The 21,682-nt window shown below is 47.8% G+C and overlaps 1 protein-coding gene across 6 annotated transcripts in view; it reads left to right on the top strand.

Moving 5' to 3' along the window:
* DGKG (diacylglycerol kinase gamma) overlaps positions 1-21,682 on the top strand; it is a 206,064-nt gene that overhangs the window by 61,656 nt on the left and 122,726 nt on the right. For 4 of the 6 annotated variants that reach the window (XR_007358332.2, XR_012669917.1, XM_048863173.2 and 1 more), the window contains exons 1-2: positions 6-439; positions 20,365-20,717. Coding sequence is in view for 4 of the 6 variants with exons in the window: in XM_048863173.2 (XP_048719130.2) it covers positions 20,651-20,717 (67 nt within the window). In the remaining 2 variants the exon portion in view is untranslated. Of the gene's footprint in view, positions 1-5; positions 440-20,364; positions 20,718-21,682 lie in introns of those variants that run through there. The other 2 variants (XM_048863172.2, XM_048863174.2) reach the window with 2 other exon arrangements.

Below are 21,682 nucleotides of genomic sequence, written 5' to 3'. Positions count from 1 at the left end.
CTTCTTGTGTCTCTGCTCCATTCACACTGAGCAGGCAGAACAAGTGTGTTGTCCGAGGCAGGGAGGCTGAGCAGGACCGGCAGAAAAATAACAATTCTGCAGCTGATGGCTTCAGATCCACCTTAACAGGGGTAGCTGGAGCTAGCAGGCTGAGCGGGCAAGTGCTCAGACCAGCAGAGACAGCAGCTGCCACTGAAGACAAGCTCCATCCCAGAACAACATAGACAGGAGGATTGGGGAAGAAAATAGACACCACTCCACCAATCTCCTGCCCCAAGCAACCCTTTTCCTGCCAGCCACATCTAACCCTTCTGGATTACAAGGGCCAAGCGCACAGAGGGCAGGATGGGTTTTCTAAAGGTTTGTTTTTCTATCCTCCCAACCAAGGGAATAAACTAGAAGAAGGAAAAGCCTGGGGCAGCCTGCATGGTGCTAAGAGGTAAGGCTGAACTGGGAATGACAGTGTCCATGCATTCTGTGTCTAGCTGCACTCACCCCGGGGGGTTCCTTGGAGCTGCTTGCTCAGTTAAAAGACAAACGCTGCTGCCTGGTTTTACTTAACGATTGTTTGTGATTCAGTTTGTGATAAGGGAGCTGAGCTGCTGGCTCATTGTGCGGAGCTGGTCTGCAGTAGAACTCAGTGATAAATGAGAATACTGGATCCCCCACAACTGCAGCTGGCTGGGCTGGGGAGCACAGGATGGGGGATTCGATTGAATTCCAATTGTGCCCACCTCAATATGCCCTTCTGATCCTGCCTCAAAAGCTCACCCGGAAAGAAATGGGTGCTGCTGGCCATCCTGAGCATGGGTCGTTGTGTGGGGGCAGCGAGGGAGAAGGAGAAAAGCCCCCAATAAGTCCTGCTTCCCACGGATTATCAACCTCTTTTTATTTAAGCTCAGTTGTTCTCTTAAAAAAGGACTGTGTAAAAATAGAATCTTCTTTTTTAAACCAAACCAGCCTCCCTCTGATGGTCCTTAGTTGCCTTTGCTCATTTTAGGGACAAAAGTTTTCCTTCCTTTGTGCTCCTGTTTGCACAGCAGAGCCAGCACAGCTCCGAAGGAGAGAGCTGAGCGTAACTGTCCGTCTCATGCATCAGCATCAGAATTGTCTCCTAAGCCCCTGTCTGTCCCACTGATTGCAGGCAACAGGGTTACAAGCTATCAAAGAAAGCAAACTCTGAAGACAGTAGGGGCAGCTCAGTGTCACCGAAGGCTTCGTTTAGCCTGCAGAACCTTTATTACTGGCAGTGATATGCAAGATGGAAAGAAACCAGCTTGACTCTCAGCACCCAGGCTGAAGGTGTAGGGCTAGCAGGTAGAATAAGCCTATTTTGACTTGTAAGATGTGCATACTTGATAGGACTAATCGAGAGGCAAACACACCACAGTTAGTCAATATTTGGGGCGCAAACTATCATCAGGGCCTTTGCTGAACATTCTCCTCCCAATGTGTACTTTTGTTTGCATACTTTGGTATCAAACTAAGGAGGTTACGAGCTCTGTTGGTTAGCGCCTAGTCCTGGGGACCCAGAGGGTTTGGGACTGAGGCCCTGTCTTCACAAGGGGAAAAGGTGTGTTCTTAACTTGAGTTAAAATGGTAGTGAAGACAAGGCAGCTTGCAGTTTTCACATGAGTTAGCGGGTCAAGTTAGAGACGAAGCTCATACATAATCTTTAACTGGACCTGCTAACCCATGTGGAAACTACAAGCTGCCTTGTCTACTCTTACACTTTACCATGCACTGTTAAGCCGAGTTACCTAAGTACTTGGGCTAAGTATGCACCTTTATCCCTAGTGAAGACACAGCCACTGGCTGGGCTGTGATTTCAGGCAATCCCCTTTGGCTTCTTTCTACTTACGTGAAAAATACTGGGGCTGTTTATGTTAGAGGAGAAGCATGAGATGGGATATGACAGTATATAAAATAATGACTGGGTTGGAGGAGGTTGATTAGAAATTTGTCCTTACCTTGTCTCATAATGAAATCAAAAGATGGTAAATTCAAAACTAATAAAGAGGAACACCTTTTCACACAAGGCACAGTTACCCCGTGGAACTCATTGCCACAAGATACCATTGAGACCAAGAGCATGGCAGGATTTTAAAAAAGGATTGGACATTTACTATGGATGACTCTGGAAGTTCTTGTTGTCCATGTAGACTTTTTTTTAAGTTTTGGAGAGTTGTAAGCTTTCTTGATTCAGAGCCTGAGCCAATCTCAAATTAATGAGGATTAGGAGGAAAACTTTCACTAATTGACTACAGCAGGGTCCTGTGAAGCATCCAGTACCAGACAGCAGAGACTGGTCTACATAGAAACCTAGTCTAATCCAGTCTGTTCCTATGGCAGGCTGACAAAACTATTATGTAAAAAGGGAAAAGCAGGAAGGTCAGTAGGGTGCTGTGTGCGCTGAGCTTTCTGACAGTGCCAGGAGGTTAGCCACACTGACCCTCCTCTGTCCCTGCTGTTGGAAGTCTCAGTCCTTGGGTTCATTAGCCCAAAGGGGGTAGGTGTGCACCTGGGAACCTTAGACCTATTGTCAGAACAGGATTGGCCCTAGCAGTGGAAAGCAGTGCCACTGCGGCGGCGTGGGGGGGAGCGTGGGGGGCGGGGGACGGACGGACGGACAAGTACTTTTACAGGTGACTTCAATGGCATTGGGCAGATCTGTGTTTATTGTATGTCACTGTGTCTGATATCAATTGTGCTCTGTTTAAGTAACAATGCCTTTTTCTGAACTGCCAGTCCTGAAAATTCCCTGTAAACCAACAGGCCGAAGCACCAGTCAGGGCTGGTAAGTGCAGCCCCCACTCTGGGTCAGTTTGAGTCTTGTATCTTAGAGCAACACAACTCTGAACACTTGGGAACAACCCCCAGAGAGGCCTATCCAGCTTTCAGTGAGCTGGGAGGAGGACAGGCCATTCCATCTAGGGAGCCCCTATGGTGCCAGCTTCCCTTTGCTTTGATAGTCCACCCCCGATCACCCGTGCGACGAGCAACGCACTTGGGCTCTGCTCGTAACTTCTTACGCCCTGAGATGGAGGGAGCATCTTTCCGCCTCGTCATGCGCACCCTGGGAGCTGAGAATTCCAGGTGGGATGAGGCCCACAATAAATTAATAAAGAAGTATTGAAATCTGATGCACGAGCGGGGAAAAGACCCCACTAGGTCTTGGTAGCTAAATGGGCTTTGCAGTGCCTGAACGCGTTGTCGGAATACTTGGCTCGTTTTTCTTAAAAAACCTCATAGACAGGACGCCAGTGCTACAAGGTGGGGGTCTGATATCCCCAGCACATGTACGCATACTTGTGCTAGCTCTCAGTGAGCTAGTGTGAGTACACAGAGCAGCGCAGCCGTGGTGGCAGGGGGAGCAGCAGCAGCAGCATAGCTGAGCCCTGCTGAGCACACACCCAGTGGTTTCAGGTAGTCTCATTTTATGGTGTCTTTGGAAACCGCACTGTTCAGCAGGCACGCTGTGCAGGTCTGCTTATTGTCTGCTATGTCCGGTGGGAGCCAGGCGGAGAAAGCTGCCCGTACATTGGTCCATCACAGTATCTGGCACTAAGCTGGAGATGGGGACGCCCGCTCTTTGTGTTTGTAATTGGAGGGTGGAGCATACATTGGCATCTCAAGCTGGTGTGATGCACCTGTCAGACAGGAGTAACCTCACTGCTCAGCAATTGTGCTGCAGGCCTGGGAACTTGTGTCTCGTGTTCTCTCCACAACTCTGGGTCACACTGAGTTATGTGCCGAGTGTTAGGATATAGATATTCAGGCCTGTCTGCAAAGGCCTATACTTTAAGAATTTAGATATATCTTTATCATTTAGCTAGTTATAGAGGTATAAAAGAAAGACTCAAAATCACTGTCCGACTAAATAAGGCCTTTTCTCACTGTGACAGTCTGAGGCCCTGTTCTTAGGCTAAGGTCTTTGGCTAAGCAGCAGAGGCAGCCATAAGCTGGGAAGCGAACGGTCACATCCTCACATTCCAAACTAGTCACACTGAAATAAGGTGCTATTGGGCTGTTAGGAATACAAATCCTGACCTGATAGTGCCTATCACCTCCAGAGAAAGGGAAGTGCCTAGAAGATGTAAAAGGAAATTAGTTTGATAGCATCCTGTCTGGCAAGAAATCACTTATCAATAGCTGGGATGTGAAATCCTCATTTCTTTGTTGTTCTATCACTGTAGTCCCCATTTCCCTGTTGTTTGTCTGTATAATCTCTGTCTGGTTCTGTGATTCTTTCTATCTGCTGTATAATTAATTTTGCTGGGTGTAAACTAATTAAGGTGGTGGGATATAATTGGTTAAATAATCATGTTACAATATGTTAGGATTGGTTAGTTAAATTTCAGTAAAATGATTGGTTAAGGTATAGCTAAGCTGAACTCAAGTTTTACTATATAGTCTGCAGTCAAACAGGAAGAAAGGGGGAGAATGGGAACAGGGAATGGGGGTGGGGGAATTGGAATCATGTTTTGCTAAAGGGGGGGAATGGGAACAGGGAATGGGAACAGGGACACAGGCAAGGCTCTGTGGTGACATCGAATTGTTTGCACCTTTGGACTTGGGGTATTGTTGCTCTCTGTTCATGCGAGAAGGACCAGGGAAGTGAGCGGGTGAAGGAATAAGCCCCTAACACCAAGACTGAGTCTTCTGATTCACATGTTCTTCAGAAGCACAGTCTGTCAACCCTCACAGTCCGTCAACCCCAGCTAGAGGGTCTCCCCCTTATTCCCATTAGGGAGTACTAACTTTTCAGGTCATTTGGCCCATTGACCATAGAGCTACTTTGATTGACACCAGCGGAGGAGCTGGCCCTCAGTTTGCAAACACCATTCGTTAGCGCAGCATCTGAGGATGTAAATGCAGAGGGCTGCAGCGCTACGAATGATTGTTATTTACTGAGGCTTAAACTGAGCTAGCGCCTGGTTACTCTGTGCCATCGGAGCCTCTCTGCAGCAGTCAGAGGCTGCCTGGCAGCTTTTCCACATGCTCACTCAGGGCCAGGCTCATCTCTGCACTGGTGCTGGTGCCAGGATGGGGAGGAACGGGAAGCGGCTTCTTCCTCCCTGATTCAGGGGGGCCAGGCTCTGTTTGTGCAGATTCCATGGCCTGTTGCAGAGGCATCTCTTGGCCATCCTTGGGGCTCAGCACTGCCCCAGCCATGCCTCCTCCCAGTCTTGATCAACTTCCACCTGCACAGAACTTGTGCCAGCAGCTGCTGCAAAGGTGTGTCTGGGACCGAGACCTGGGATGGGATGGGAGGGTCTCTGCCAGCCCCATGACCCATCCATGTGAGGAAGGTCACCTCTGTTTCTCTTTCAGTGGATGAACTGAGCAAAAGGGGCCCAGGCCTAGGTCTGGTGTGGAGGGAAGTGTGCACAGGAAGGGATCCCAGCAAGGGCCCGGAGTGAGCTCAAGGGCATGCACGGGGTAGGTGGGTGTGAATGTCACACGACGGTGTATAATCCTCCCCATGGAGTGGGACGCAGGAGGACAGGCAAGAGGTGTCTGTCTAACACACTGAGATGTCAGCACGTCTTGTATAGTGGGCTAGCAGGTCAGCCGTTCGTAACACTGGTTTTGGGGAGGGAGAAGTTGAGCCAAATGCAGATCACTACGTAGTGCAGGCACTCAAGTGTGCTCAGGTCCCCGGGTTGAGCTCCAGTTGCTAGCCCTTGCCGAATTCTGTGCCATCACATTCACTCTACCAGTGTTACCAATGCTAGCTAGATGAGAGCTAGCATGGGTCCGCCTAGCTCAGCTGTGCTGCAGTCATGTCTTCATTTGCAGTGCAGATATAGTCTTAGAGACGCTGAACCTATTTATCCGGTCTGCTGCCTTCCGCTCCCTCTCCAGCACCTGCTGTATGTGCTGCCATTTGATTCTCCTCGGGGTGGGCAGCCCCCGAAGGATAAAGCCTTGTTCGGGAATCCTCCCTTCCATCTCTGGAGAGGTTGACAGCTTTTTAGGAGGCTGTGCGAACTTGTAGTAAAGAGAGGCAGAGGTGTGTAGTAAAAAGCATCATGAATGGATACTAGCAACAGAGAAGGAAGAACTGCAAAGGAAGTGCGTTTTCTCCCTCCGAGCCTTCATTAATTCATGGCCAGGTTAATGACAGGCTTCAAAATTGGTTCTCGTGTAATTGCACCGAATATTTTGAGCATGACTTGACTGGGTTTTGCTTTTTGCAGCGAAGAGGAGAGAGCCCAGGCAAGGTTTATACTCCACCCCTTGCCTGAGGGGCCGCCTCAGAGTAGGACATGAAAACAGATTGATTTCATGAAAGATGAGGCTTCCCGGCTGGAAAATGCCATTCCTGAAGGAGACCCAGTATGCTTCTGCTTAAGAATGAGAGGTTGCAAGTGAGACTAGAGTTCCCTATGGGACAAGTTAACAGCAGGGGGGTCGGCAGAGAGATTGACCCACACCAGACATACACCAGATCCCTTAGTAAGTGGAAGCAGCAGCTTCCTTGTCTGTGTGAAGTTTTCTGTCTTTTCCTGTGATGTAGAGCACAAAACCCAACAGCTAACAGAGCTCGGTTCCCCCTTCCCAGAAGGTGATCTGATCCAGAAATCCCCACAGCAAAGAACAGTGCTTGGGCCTGACCCACATATGCTGAAAATGATTAAAGACTTTTAAGCCATTCAAAGGGTCTAGGCTTTGATTAAACCATTCAAAGGGTTTAGGCTCTGATTAAACCCTTTGTGATCTAGGATTTCTACACTGAGTTTTTAAAACCCATCAGCACATTCTAAGCTTTGCCAGCCACCCACCATGTTGACATTAGGTTGTTTTTTTTTTAATTAGGTGTTCAATTAATCCCCCCAATGTGGTTCTCTTAAGGATTAATTAGGCCTCAGGTTAGGGTTGCCAATTTTGGTTAGATGTATTCCTGGAGTTTTCATCACATAACATAATCTTTAATTCCTGGAGACTCTAGGAGAATCCTGGAGAGTTGGCAACCATACCTCAGGTGCATGAGGAAGTTTCTTGCCTGCTTCTTGATGTAACAGGAGAATTACGACCATTTTGAAAGACAGATAAGGTGGGTGAGGGAATATCATTTATTGGACGAACTTCTGGTGGTGAAAGACAAGCTTTTGAGCTACACGGAGCTCTTCTTCAGGTCCGGGAAAGGTACTCAGTGTCATAGCTAAATGCAAGTTGGAAGAGATTGTTTAGTGTAAGGAGTTAACACATATTGTAAGAGACCATTAAGGTGAAGTGGCCCACTAACCACTCCAGTCACAGGACTAAAAAGTGGGGTTAGTAAGATGTGCACGCTTGATAGCACTAATCAAGAGGCAAACATGCCATAGGTAGCCAACATTTGGGGTGCAAACTCCCATCAGGGCCTTTGTTGCACATTCTCCTCCCAATGGGTATTTTCAATTGCGTACTTTGTTATCAAACTAAGGAGGTTACAAGGTCTGTTGGTTAGTGCCAAGTCCTGGGGACCCAGAGGGTATGGGACTGAGGCCTTGTCTTTACAAGGGGAAAAGGTGTGTTCTTAACTGGAGTTAAAATGCTAGTGAAGATAAGGCAGCTTGTCCAAGAGCCACAATTAGATTGTACTGGCTTGTTGTGAAACAAACGCTTCAGGAAATTATGACATTGACTGAGGATCCGCTTTAATGTTTCAGTTAAGAATTGGAAGATCAGTGTTCAGCATAACACCTTTCCCCACGTATAGTACATTACATATAAAAGGAAGTCCTCTTTACCTCTCCCTTCTCCACCTGTAACTTGATTTCCATTGTCTACAAACTTGTTTCAGACACAGCCATGTGGATTTTAGCTTGTGATCGGGGTATCATGTTAAAGATTTTGGATTTTGAAGCCTTTCCTTTAATTCTTGGTTGTGATTGGCAGGGGTTGCTTTCAGCTTTTTCTGCTGTTGACTTCTTAAAGCAGAAGCACCAAGAAAAAATGGAAGAGCTAGCTAGTCCCCACCTTCCGAGTAGAAGGGGCTCAGGTTCTGGAGGGGAAGCTGTATTGCTCTCCACGCTTGAGCTCCAGGTTGTGTGAGAACAGGCGCTAGAGGGGTGGAGCTTAGGAGTGGCCTGTACCAGCGGCATCAGCCACTTTTGAACCTGAGAATTCCTATAGGGAAACAGGATCTGAAGTTGAGTGACCCTTCAGGCTCAAACAACTCCTGGAGACTGGATGAGGGCTAGCCGGCTGACACGTAGTCTGGGCCAGGGTGAGATAGTGGGCCTGGTTCTCCACTGCTTGGCACCGTGCGTATTACAAAGGCATAGAGAGGTGCGTCCAGAGATAGGGGTGTACAGTTAAGAGATCGCAGTCACATGTAACCTCCACTCTTGGGTGACATCTCACTCTCTCTGCAGACGTGTCACTGGGGCTGGAGAACGAGGCCCTGCTTCTCTGGGCTTGGGGAAGAGGGTTGAAGGTCTATTGGCATCCCTGACTGGTGGTGGAGTATAGCTGCAACCCAGTATAGAGTCTGACTGGATCTGATGCTGCTCCCAGGTGTTCAGGCTGCAGCTGTGGCTGAAAGCACTTTTTCCCTCTGTCCCTGGGGAGGTCAAGAAACCGTTTCTCTTGCCCACAACTCTTCCTGTCTTACCTGTGTCTTTGGCATTCCGAGAATGTGCTGTGCTCACACAGGGGCTAGTGTAGAATCAGTCCAAGTGGAGGGCAGCACGGCCCGTATGCTGTGACCAGCCCTCATGGCTTGCCAGCTGCTGGATGGCATTTCGGTTGTTGACTTTAGTTTTGAAAGCCCTAAATGGTTTGGGAGCTGGTTCCCTGAGGATTGCCTCTCTGCCTGCACCCGAGGTGCTCAAATGGAGCTCCTCCTTTTCCCCATCCCAACCCTGGGGTTAGCCTTTCAGACATGCTACAAACCCCCTCTCTCCTCATGGGCCATTGAGCGTGGGCTGAGGAACACACTGGGCAGGGATGAGACATCCATTGGCATGTGGAGGCCCTGGGCAGTACGTGTTCCATCCATGGGATGGGAGCTTATTGGTGCTTGTAGAAATTGAAGGACTAAAAAGCTATTAACTCCCATTGCAGCTGCCAAGGTGCAGCCAGGGGCATTGTGACTCCTGCTGCTCCGTGGTGCTAGTAGACAGGGATCAAAGCAGATGCAGACAGCACTGTCTCCTCCACAGGACCCACTACCCCCTCCCTTAGATCTGAGGGAAACTCCACCTTTGGAGCCCTGCTGTATCTGGCTCTGATTGAATAATTCAGCATGCAGTGCTGAATTCCTCCTGGAAGCAGGCTAGTAAGGGACTGAGAGTACAACTTTCACTCTGAAGAGCTCTCACTCCTGGGGAACCCTGCAGATGGCCCTTCTCAGCCATGACACCAGGGTTGAGCTGGTGCTGCTGGTATGCAGAGCTGGCTTAGCAAGAGGAAATGCTTGCCGTCCGTCTCCAGTCTCAAGCACCAAAGCTTCTATTTCAGGGCTGTGTCGAGGTTAGTAAGATTTGGGGCTTGGCAAAGCAGCAACACGGCACTAAAGCAGGAGACAACTCTTGAGACCAGAAGCTGGGTTGATGAAACTTGTTACCACTCTACCTGACCCTCATGGGAACAGGAGGGTAGGGCAGGAAAAAGTAGATGAGGACATATTAGATAAAGGGTAAAATGAAGAGTGATTCTTTCCCACATGTCCCATAAGGAGGCTGGGGGTGACTATTTCACAAGATGGGAATGTCAGGAGCACTTCTGATGTTCCTGCAGCCCAAAGCCCTCGCTTTGTCCTCAGAGCAGCTGCAGCTCCCCCACCAGTGTGCCCCAACCCTGATCTAGAAGAACAGTGAGTAGAGGTGGGCCTGGTTCACCAGGGAGTGCACAAGGGCCCCCCGTGTGCCCACATTGCACCCACATAGCTGGCACACAGTGGCCACAGCATAGGGGCGTATTGTCCCGCGGTGCCCAGTTCTCCTCTGCCTCGCATCTTGTGTAGAGCGCTGCCACCCTGTGGGTGGGTGGGGAATCTGGGCCTGGGAGCATGTTCAGCCCACGGGGTCCAGGTGTAGGTGATAACATGGTGCGAGGGCCTTCGAGAGTGGTCGGAATGGGAAGGGCAAATGAAGAGACAGCAGGAGATGGGGAGCAAGGGGACAGGAAGGAGTGAATTATACAAAACCCACAGATGTGTGTGGGGGCAGGAAAACCTGGTTGGGAGGTTGGCTTGGGAGTCTGTTGTTCTTACATTATCCTTGGAGAAGTGATCATCTGCTCCATTTTATCCCCCCCCCACAAGCCCACATCACAGCTGTGCTTTCGGTGTCTTGTCACACGCTTTCTGTGGCTGATGGGAAATGCAGGGGTGGACCAAGGGTCTCAGAGCATGCTGATGCTTTGAGGGGACACTGTTAATTTAAAAACTCATCAGTTTCACGAAGCAAGTTCAGTTCCAGGTACTAAACTCCCCCTGGCCCACTCACCACCACCCCAATCCCCAGCCAGTGGTTTGTAGCCTTACAAGCCCATGTTGCTGGTTTTCAGAGTTGATTTGCTGTCGCTGTGCGTGAAAGACCCATGAGGAAGGGGACTGACTGCAGAAAACTGCTCCCTATGCTCTCAAATGCCCAAAGCAGATCTGGGGCGGGGGAAGGGGGGGAAGAGGAATTGTTTTCCTCTCCTCTCTTCCAGCTAGAGTAATCAGATGTTATTTGTAACACTCCTAGGGGAGCTATTTTTAGGCAGAAGCGAGTTTGATTTAATAGAACATAATTTGCTGCTGCTGACGTGCAGAATGCCAGATGAGCGGCAGCTGGGGTTCCAGGGAGGCTGTTTCCTCCCCCACTGAAAGTCTAAATCTAAACCGCAGGAAATGGCATTTCTTATTCCAAAAATTGCTGTGGGAAGACCCCTGGGATGTCCCGATTTGCATTTTTCCTGCCTCTTCACAGCACCCCAGAGCCTTCCTACCTTCAGGCCTGTCAGCACTAAAAGCAAGTGAGCAATTTCTTCCCCATCCTCACGGAGGGAGCTCACTTCACATTAGCTAGAAGGCTGCTCCAGGCATCCAAAGCAGCATAAATGCGAGTACAAAGCTGGGAGTGGGTGCAGAAGACAAAGGGAGTGGTGGGGAGGGGAGCATGGCTAGAGTGGAGCGGGAGGGTGTATTTAACCTACAGGTCTGGCATTTCAGAACAGAGGCTCTTGGTGCAGCCCCCAGCATGCCATAGGGCTAATGCAGTGGTTATGGCAGTAGAGACTAACAATAATACCCATCATTTACTGCTGCATGTCATGTATTCTTCAGCGATGCTATACTGTAGAATAGTCTAATGGCAGTGCAGAGCAAAAATGGTTGCTGTGCATCTCATAACCCTTAAGCAGCTGTATCCCTCCAGAGGACCGTATACTAACTCGGGAGGAAGGAATTAACAGATGTTTTCCAAACACTTCAGGGTATTTTTTAAACCCCCCCACAGCAGCCAGAAAATTCAAAGTCCAAGCTGAAATTCCATCTGTACCCTGTGCTCACTGCAGCTCTTTGGTGCTGTTATGGTGCAGACTAGAAGTTACTGGTCTTAGATTCAAGAGAGAGAACCCCAGAACCTGGAATTCAGAAGTGTGGGTTGGGGTTTTAGCTTGCACTCAAGAGCTGGGCAAAATATTTTGACTGAAGCTTTTGGCGGGGAGGGGGGGAGAGGGATGGGAGGAATCCAGATTCGGGTTGACTGGAACATTTTGAAAATTCAAGTTTGATTCACACACTGTGTCTGTTGAAAGAAAAAAATCAGAAAAAATTGAAACATTTCAGTGTTTTGATTCGAAATGACCTTTCTTTTAGGAATTGCCTTCCATTTTATTTTTAAAAATAGGTAAAATGTTAAAAAAAAAAAAGCAAGCTCAAAATCTAAACAAAATGTTTCATTTTTGACCGACAAAGGATTTCTTTTGATCCAAAACCATTTTGTTTTGATTTTTTGAGAACTGACAGTGAGCTTAAAAATCAGTTATTCCCACAGCTCGAGCTGGTCCCCTGTGTCGATACCGGTGACAGCTCTAAGGGCGTCTCACCCTGGCTATATCTGGGGCTGAGGGTGTGATTCCCAGCTCAAGGACACACACACTAAAAATAGTAGCAGAGCCTGGGTAGAGTGGGCAGCAAGTGGCGGTACAGGCTAGGTGCCCTGAGTACGTATCTATGGGGTTCAGTTGGGTTTGTGCTCGGGGCAGCTCACCTTTGCTGCCACTGCCCACGCTACCCGGCTACACTACTGTTCTTAGTGAGCTAGTGCAAATATGGCTGCTCAGCTGGGAATCACCCCCTAGCTCCAAGTGTAGACACAGCCCACCTTCTGGCCTTCTCCACAAGGGCTCGAAAATATCCCCCAGCCATAGAGGAGTTTCCCGAGATGATGACTTTCTTGGGCAATTTTTGGAACTCAGCTAGTTAGCTGGGGTCTCTCACACACTGGGAATTGTCGTCCCCCTCCCCCCCGCCCCGCTCCACTTTTCCCTTCTCCTCGAACCCTTCTCATCTTAGCTTACACAAATTTAGTTTCTCTAGTCCCTGCTGGCTTTAACCGGTGGTTTGGATGCTGGATCCACTCTGATCCCAGATGGTTGCCCTGCTCTGGCGTGATGTCCCAAAAAGCACACTTCCATTCTGCAGTCTGTTTAATTCTGCCTCTCGTTAGCTGGCATTTAGTTATCCTGTAACATGTTTATTCATGGCTTTGTTTATTTTGCTTTAACAGGACAACTGTTACTCTTGGTTTAGGCAGGTAAGACAGGATTAGGGAATGAGGTTGCAGAACAGCAATAATATCTGCTGCGGTTTAACTCTGCTGAGACAAGTGAGTTCACCCCAGAGAAATAATGCGCTATACATAATGTCCTGTCCCTGAAACAGCAGACATGAGCCTGGGCTGAGGAGCTCCCATCCATGGCCAAGCTTTTCGAAAGGCAGGGGTAGAGAGAGAAAGTGGAGGTGGGGTCCTGTTCTGGGCCCATCACCAGTATCCGACTGGGCATTGTCCTAGGGTGCCAGCTTCCACCTTCTTCACACACACCCCGAGTGGTACCTTACTTGGCAAGTAGCCTATGGGAGTAAGTGAGGCTACTTGTGTGATAGCACACCACTCACTCTGGGTAAGGCTGGCGGAGGGGCTGGGGCAGGGACATGGCTAGGTAAAAGGGGCGTGAATCTCCAGTCAATCCCTAACTGCTGGAAAGGCTCCTGGGGGACACAGGCAGCTGGGGGTTAGAGCAGCCCTGGGGCTGCTCTCATATGCCAAGCCTGAGTTCAGTGGCCTTGGGTTTGCAGCAGTGTATAGGTGACCTACCCCTTAGAGCTGCACTGGCTACAGCAGGGCAATTTTCCATGAAAAGGCCCAGATGTTCCCAGAAGTGAGTTCCTGGACATTAGGACCAGGCAGGGGCTGGAGAAAAGCATGGAAGGACCCAGTTCCCTGGGCAGGACACAGGAAGACACTGTCTTCAGAAGGCCACCTTTCAAGTTAGGCTTTTGGATATAAGACAGAGGGGACGTTACACACGGGAATGGGTGATGTTGTGTGCTTTAGTGTGAATACGGGGCATGAAAGAACAGCAGCTTTGTAACTGACCTCTTAAAAGAAAGGTGGTTCTGAAATGGTTCTAAATCCAGAAGCTGGGCTAAGTATATTTTTTTCTCCATTAGCAAAAACACAAAACAAAACAAAAAAAGAATCATATATAGGGCCCCATCCTGCTGCCCTTAAACTGGAGGATTGGGCGATTCCACCTCAGTGAGAGCACATTGTGTGTGAGTAGCAACAGTAGCTTTAAGTTGATCCAATGGGAGAAGTGACTGTACCCGGGTCTAACTGAAGTGGCAGAAGGGATCTGCCACCACCGCCAGCCCCCCTCCAATGTTTTCCCCCCAAAACAAAAGTGTCACCTTTGTGCTGAGGCCAAGGCTAAACATGAGCCCAAAAAGAGGATTGGTCAGAAAGTTATTATTGTTAAAGAGGGGCATATAAGGGGGAGGGGGAAATGGAAGGTGCCCACAATCACAGGAACCCACTACGACCCCCTGAAATCCCAGCAGAAATGGGCAGTCACTTGCTAGGAGCGACAGAGGCTTTTATCTCTGCGTCCCACTCCGGCCAATGCAAGAGCGAGTGCACATGACCAGACTGCAACAGTGGCTTCCACTGCAACTGAGCTTGCAGCTTCGGGTATTTTCATGCTTGTGACAACTCCAAAAACTTTAGGCCAGGCCAAGGAGAATGATATACCCGCACACAAGGGGCTGTACCGCATGTTATATCAATTGGGAAACAGCACTTTTTTTCCTTGACGTGTTTATTAAGGATGAACAAGGGATAAAAACGTGTATGTAACTGGTCCAGTTATATCTGACACTTTGTACCTATGTAGCAATTCCTCAGTCACCCAGAATAAATGTGTGCTGTAGTGGCAAACCAAGGCTGCAGAGCAAATTAGGAGATTTATTGTAAGCCGGCAGCCTTAAATGGGATCAAATTAGGCAAGTACCTGAGGCTGAGTTCTGTTGCTGGTTGAATGATCTGTGAAGAATTTATCCAATTAATGTTAGCATTTCTTGGCCCTTTGTAGGTTTTTTTCCTCCCTTCATTTGACTAGTTCTAGCTGCATGCCCATCATTCAGTTGAAATGCGCAGTAGTCAGAGTTTGTGTCTAAGAATCGCAAGCAGAGGGGATCGCACACAGAAAATGCTAGACAGTCCGTTCCTTTTGATGCTTCTCCTTGCGGATGGAGAGACAAATTAATAATTGTGAGGCCTCTGTACAGTATTTCCAATCTCAAGTAATTACTTTTTTGGCTGTTGAAAAAACAGGTTGGTCTAATATGGATATTGACTACTGTGATCTTTACTATCAGAGCCAACACAGGGACATTTCTAAGCCTCGGCCTGGACATGTAGGGCCAGTTTTTTTTCCAAGAAAGCAGTTTCCAGTTAGCCAGAAGTACTCAGCCCATATTGTGCACCCAATGTACTGATCTCTTTTTGAAAATCTGACCTTCAGTCTATCACTGATTGCAGGCATAAGGAGCTGGATTGCAAAAATCTTCCAGCTTGACTAAATCAGGTTTCTTTTTCACATCATGTGTTGTCGGTGTGCTTCCTGTGTCTCTCTCCTCTTAGGCAAGAGAACTAGACCTATCAGTTTCACCATCGGGTTCTCAGGCACTGTAGCATCAAGCTGCAACATTTGGCTTCTAAATAGTCCCCTGAATGTTAACCTTTTTCTGCTGGAAGTTTAAGGTGTCATCGTTTCTGCGTACCTAAGGTTTTTTAGGAGCTTATTACAAAAATGGAGGAGTGGGAACTTAATGGGGCCACTCACATGCATAAGTATTTTCAGTGTCAAGGCCTAAATTTGGTGCTAAATTTGACATGGTAGTGTACCTACAAGAGTCTCAAGAAATAGCTAAAACGACTAGAACCAGAAAAGATTAAAAACTGAAGTTTTTTTTGTCTGATTAGCCTGAGTATATAAGGTACTGTGAAATACACTGTTTCTCCTGGGCAGTCAGTCGTTTCGCCCCCTTTAAGTTATGAAGGTTTTTCAAAAAAGGAACAGGGGACAGTAAGATTATAAATCCACCAAAATCAGGGGACTTGGAACCCAGGATAATATTTGAATCCGCTGTTCACTCATACAGCTGTGATGAGCACAGAGAAGATGGGAGCTTCCCAACTGGAAAAAAAAATTGTTCAAGAAGTGAAGTCCTATGTTTGAGTGATAGAAAATCAAACCAACCATACGTTACTTTTCAGCTCAGACAGAGGGGGAAGCAGAGTGAGATCATTCCATGGAGTCCCTGCAGCATGAGGCATTCTGGAGCAGGCATTTTGTTTGGTTTCAAAAGTTTAGTTCATGTGATTAGATGCATAGGAGGTGCACTGCACAAACTGAAAAATACTGCAAAACAATGCCTTTCTAACAGCCTTTAAAGGAAATGCATGCTGTAAGTCTTATAGACATTGGTTGTAGAATAGACCTATCCTATTTATGCAACATCTAGAGACACTGGTACTTAATTTCATTACAGAGAAATTCAGTGATAGGTGTAAGGGTTGTATGTATAAGAATAGACGGTTTGACTTTTTTTTTTCTTCAAAGTGACTAGTGACTTTGGCTGCCCAACTGACACCTTAAGGGAACCTGATTTGCAAAGGTGCTCAGAACCTTCTGCAAATTAGGCCCCTTTAAGGTGTCTGAAGTAGGCATCATTAAGAAAGGGATAGATAATACGACACAAAATATCATATTGCCTCAATATAAATCCATGGTACACCCACACTTGAACACTGCATGCAGACGTGGTTGCCCTTTCTCAAAACAGATATATTGGAATTGGAAACAGTTCAGAAAAAAGGGCAACAGAAATGCTTAGGGGTATGGAATGGCTGTTGTCTGAGGAGAGATTAATAAGACTGGGACTTTTCAGCTTGGAAAAGAGATGACTAAGGGGGGATATGATAGAAGTCTATAAAATCATGACTGGTGTGGAGAAAGTGAATAAGGAAGTGTTATTTTCTCCTCCTCATAGCACAAGAAATAGGGGTCACCACATGAAATTAATAGGTATCAGGTTTAAAACAAACAAAAGGAAGTATTTTTTCACACAACGCACAATCAACCTGTGGAACTCTTTGCCAGAGGATGTTGTGAAGGCCAAGACTATAACAGGGTTCAAAAAAGAACTAGATAAGTTCATGGAGGATAGGTCCATCAATGGCTATTAGCCAGGATGGGCAGGGATGGTGTCCCTAGCCTCTGTTTTCCAGAAGCTGGGAATGAGCAACAGGGAATGGATCACTTGATGATTACCTGTTCTGTTCATTCCCGCTGGGGCACCTGGCATTGGCCACTGTCAAAAGACAGGATACTGGGCTAGATGGACCTTTGATCTGACCCAGTATGGCTGTTCTTATGTTCTTATGTATCCAAAATCACCAGTCACTTTTGATTATTTTGGCCCTAAAAGCAAGGCCTCTTTCTGTCCCCAATTGCTCCCCGGCACCGTAGAGTCAGCGAGCTCTAGGGATGTGCCAGAGAACTGCTGGGATTTGGGCTATTAAATTTACACTAAACCTGACCGGTTTTGAAAGGCATAACCAAAGATTCCAAACCCAGATTAAGAAGAGTGGGGAAGAGGTCATGGATGATGCGCTCCAGGTCTTGTCCAGCATCTGTAAGAAAGAATTTGGAGAGCTGAGCTTGGTGAGCCTGTGATAGATGTGCGTAAGTGCATTACACACGCTGTGGAAGTGACCAGTCTGGCACGTGCCCCCCAGCACTCCTCGACACATGCTGGATAGATTTGGGAGGCCGTGTGGCCTAGTGGAAAGGGCACAGGCCTGGGACTTCAGAGGCCTAGATTCTGTTCCTGGCTCTGCTGCGGGGTGATCTTGGGCACTTCACCGCTCAGTGCCTTAGTTTCACCATCAGTAAGATGGGGGTAATGCTCCTGACCTCCTTGGTAAAGTGCTGGGAGAGCTACTGACAAAAAGAGAGGGGTGTTATTAATACCAGTATGCTCAGTGTCGCTGGCACCTGCAGCTCCAGTACAGACAGGGGAATTCAGAGCTTGTAGTTTGCCCTCAGGTGTTCATTTTCCTCAAAGTAAGCTTGGTCTCCTGAATCAAATGCCTTTTTCATCTATTGAAAGAGCGATTGTCTAACATCTAGACCTGATGGATGAGAGCACGTCTGATGTTACCTGAAGCCAGCTGGCCTTTCACAAACCCCACTGGGTCTCTATGTAGAACATCTAGTAAAATAAGAGTCATGTTGAAATTGACAATCAACATTTAGCAGGCAGAGGAGCCTAAAATCAAGCCCACGTGGCTCTCATATGTTCTGCGTGTACCTCCTTGAAAAGCCGACCTTTCCCAAATGTCATTGTAAGCAATTCACTTAGTAAAGGAGCTTACAGATTTGGAAAGCTGCAGATTGATTGTTGGGAAGCTGTCATTTCCAGGAGGCTTCCCACAAGGGCTCTGACATTTCCTCAATGACTGAGCTTTTTGGGGAGCTACATTTAGGAGTTATTCATCCATGTTCCCTCCTCATCAATTTTTAATGTAGATCAGTAGTTTTCCACCTTTTTGCATTTGCGGACCCCCTAAAAATTTTCAAATGGAGGTGCGGACCCCTTTGGAAATCTTAGACATAATCTGCAGACCCCTGATTGAAAACCACTGATTTAGATTTAAAAAAACCGAGCAATTAGTCACAGGATCTGTCAGAGGGTTAGGACCAATTCTCATAGATGAAGGAATGATGTGAGAGTTTCCACTTGTTTAAATCTTCTGGCTTTCAGCCCGCCTGTCTTCTCCCTTCGCTAATGAATAGTGCAGTTCTTTCTGCTTATATCAAATTGAATTTTCTCTGGGAAATGTAAGTGGTAAATACACAAAGTGAGAGCACTTTAAAGTATTGATGAGAGACTACAGATTCTACTGATATTTCTCATTTCTTTAGTAAAATGGAATCCCTCACACAGGCAGAATCTTTCCAAGTGGAAGAATTTTTAGGGCAGCCACTGTATATGGCTCAAGATCTAGAGAGATTCAGCGCAAGAGCCAGATGTTAACTCAGCTTCTCCTGTCCAACTTCCAGCCTCAACCATAGTCTATCTAATCTTCGTGTCTGACATTTGGAAGCTCCATCTGAAGAGGCCATGGTACCAGGAATTTTCATGGCACATCTGCTCTGTCCAGAATATTTTTCTGATCTTTTTAACAGCAGTAACCAGCCACCTCTGTTATAAATGAAACAGTGCCATGCCTTGCTGTTCATTCACCTTGGATTACACCTCTGAAATCGTCCCACGGATAGAGAGGTTCAACTGCCTTGGAGGAGAAATCAGAATTAAAACAATGGTTCATGCTGCTTCTCATAGAGTCTCAATTGCTTCCTATCCCAGTGCCCATTTTGCAGCTTCTCTGTGGCAGCTATGGTGCTGATGGAGCAAGTTGAACTATGAAGCTCAGCACCTCGGCTGGTGTCTAGTTAGACTGGGGCATGCATGAGACTGGCTGAGGGTCAAGCCAGACAAGAAGGAGGGGATGGTGGATGAGGGAAGCAGCTGGGGGTGATAACATAAGAACGGACATACTGGGTCAGACCAATGGTCCATCCAGCCCAGTATCCTGTCTTCTTAAGTGACCAATGCCAGGTGCTTCAAAGGGAATGAACAGAACAGTGCAATTAATGAGCGATCCAGCCCTGTTGTCCACTCCCAGGTTCTGGCAGTTGGTGGCAGATGGCAGAAGTAATATAAATCTGAGGGAGTGCGTCCACCATTAGTCACTAGGGTTTGGAATTTAGGGGTGATTCTAAACCCCCAGCTGCTATGTGATGATCATATTACAGCCAGAGCCCAGTCAGCTTCGTACCAGCTGTGTCCGGCTAGGAGGTGGTGGCCTTTCCTTTTGGACATGAGTCTGGCCACTGCTGACCAGATCTTTGTCACCTCAGGATTAGACTGTTGCAATGTGCTGTACATGGGGCTACCCCTTAAAACCATTCAGAGACTGACGCTGGTGGAGAACGAGGTGGCTCACCTACAGAGCGGGGCATCTCCTGGGAACACATGACCCCGGCACTCAGGGGTTGACACTGGCTGTCCACTGGTCTCCGGGTAGAGTTTAAGATGTTCGTTGTGACCTGTAAAGTCCTAACTGGCCTGGGACTGGCCTACCTGAGGCATCACCTCTGCCCCATGCCATGCTGCCACAGCTATGGTCTTCAGGGGTGCTCGAGTTGACTCTCTCCCGTTATCCAAGCAGGGTCGGGGTCTCAGAGAAGGGGTGGGGCATGGGTGGGGTATCAGGGGAGGGCTGGGGCTGGAGGCAGCTCTTTGGGAAGGGCTATGTGCTTTATTCATGTTTTCCCAGCATTTACATGGGGGTTTTCACAAAACGTTAGACTTACTTGCTTAGATCCAAGCAAGCGTTTGCCCCTTTCTACTAAGCATTATGGTGACTAGGGCTGAAGACCAGGTGTCTTACTTGAGGCCCCATTTAATGTGATTGTGGTTCCACCCACTTAGAAACCTGAGTCAGCACCTTTCTCTAGCCACTGAACATCCCAGCCAGTAGTTTTGCCTCACTAGTTTGTTAGTCAAATAGCTGGTCACTATCGGAGTCCGCTATTTCGAGTTCATTGTCCCTGGTCGCTTCTACATCTGCAGTGTCACCCTTTGAGAAAGGCTGAAAGTGAGCCTGTTTCAGAGTAATAATTGTTTCTACTCATCCATGACTCCAAACAACCTGCTTAAGCTTTGATTAAGGCTTTGAATCTACCGAGAAGCAGGCAGATAGTCAGTGTAAGTGATTCTTTTGCCTGCATTTCTTCCTATTCTAGGAGTGAAGAGCCTGAAGTAGCTTTCTCCAGTTGGGGTGTCTGAAGCACCTACTCATGGAATCCCTCCACACAACGGTCCTAGCGATGGGTCTGAAACACAAGGCCTCTGCACTCATCCTGCTGGTGATCTGAGATATGTACCTGGCACCCCGGGACATAGCAGGCACTGATCGATGGCAATGAACCTGGGCAGCTCCTAGTTCCAAAGGAAGAACGCTGGTGTGGATCTTCATTCCCTCTTCACTGTGAAAGTGTGGCCTGGGCTTCCCAAGGGCTCCCCTGAAAGATGAGTGATGGCGTGTGGATCTCCCTCAGCCCGACAGAATTTGCGCAGCTCCAGCAATATTCTGATTGTGAGTACTGGAATTCTCTCCCAGCTCTGCTGTCATGCGTCGCTGGCTGTGGAGCGTGTGAGGGGGGAATGAGTGGCCTTGACAACAGCCTGAGGCATTGCCAGAACTTTCTGTACAAGACAAATATGGCTGTATTCTCCATTTCCTAGTAACCGTACCTAGAGCCCATTCCATTGTGCAGCACCAGGCCATCTCCTCGCTGCCTGGGAAATAGGCAAACTAAAGCACTGAGCAATAATGACACACAGAGGTCTTATAGGGAACTTTATAGATCCTGCAGATGCTACCAGTCGTCTGTGTTCTCAGAGGCTCTACGCACACATTGTGTGTAGGAACACGGTGTGGGTACTCTGTTTATCACTGAACCCATCACGGTGTCTTTTATGACAGGTTTCAGAATAGCAGCCGTGTTAGTCTGTATTCGCAAAAAGAAAAGGAGTACTTGTGGCACCTTAGAGACCAACTAATTTATTTGAGCATAAGCTTTCGTGAGCTACAGCTCACTTCATCGATGTCTTTTATGTTAGTGCTGTGATGAACTCGGGTACAGTAATACAGTAGCTGAGGAACAGACACACTGACTCAGCACTACAGCTGGCTGGGAATTTTTCAGCTGAATTTCTTTTGTTGGAAAATGATGGTTTGTTGAAATTGAAATGTCTGGGGCCATGTATTGGTTTTGACAAAATGTTTGTTGGGGAGGTTTCCCCAGTGCAGGATGACCTCCAGGGAGACTGAACCCACGACAGGCCAGTGGTGAGGGCACTTGCTTTGGATGTGAGTGTCCCCATGGAAGTAGGCAAAGCAGGGATTTGAATGTGGGTCTTTCACATCTCATCTGTGTGCGGCTTTTGGCTGGGCTGGGTTGGGGAAAGGTGTATCTCTCTCTCTTGTTCCTCACAAAAAAAATCAAAAAGGCTCCTTTTCATCCCCCTGCAGAAGGCAAACAAATGTTAACACCTTGA

This window comes from Caretta caretta, chromosome 9 (assembly GCF_965140235.1).
Source record: "Caretta caretta isolate rCarCar2 chromosome 9, rCarCar1.hap1, whole genome shotgun sequence".
NCBI lineage: Eukaryota > Metazoa > Chordata > Testudines > Cheloniidae > Caretta > Caretta caretta.
This window is presented reverse-complemented; position numbering and strand designations above follow the sequence as displayed.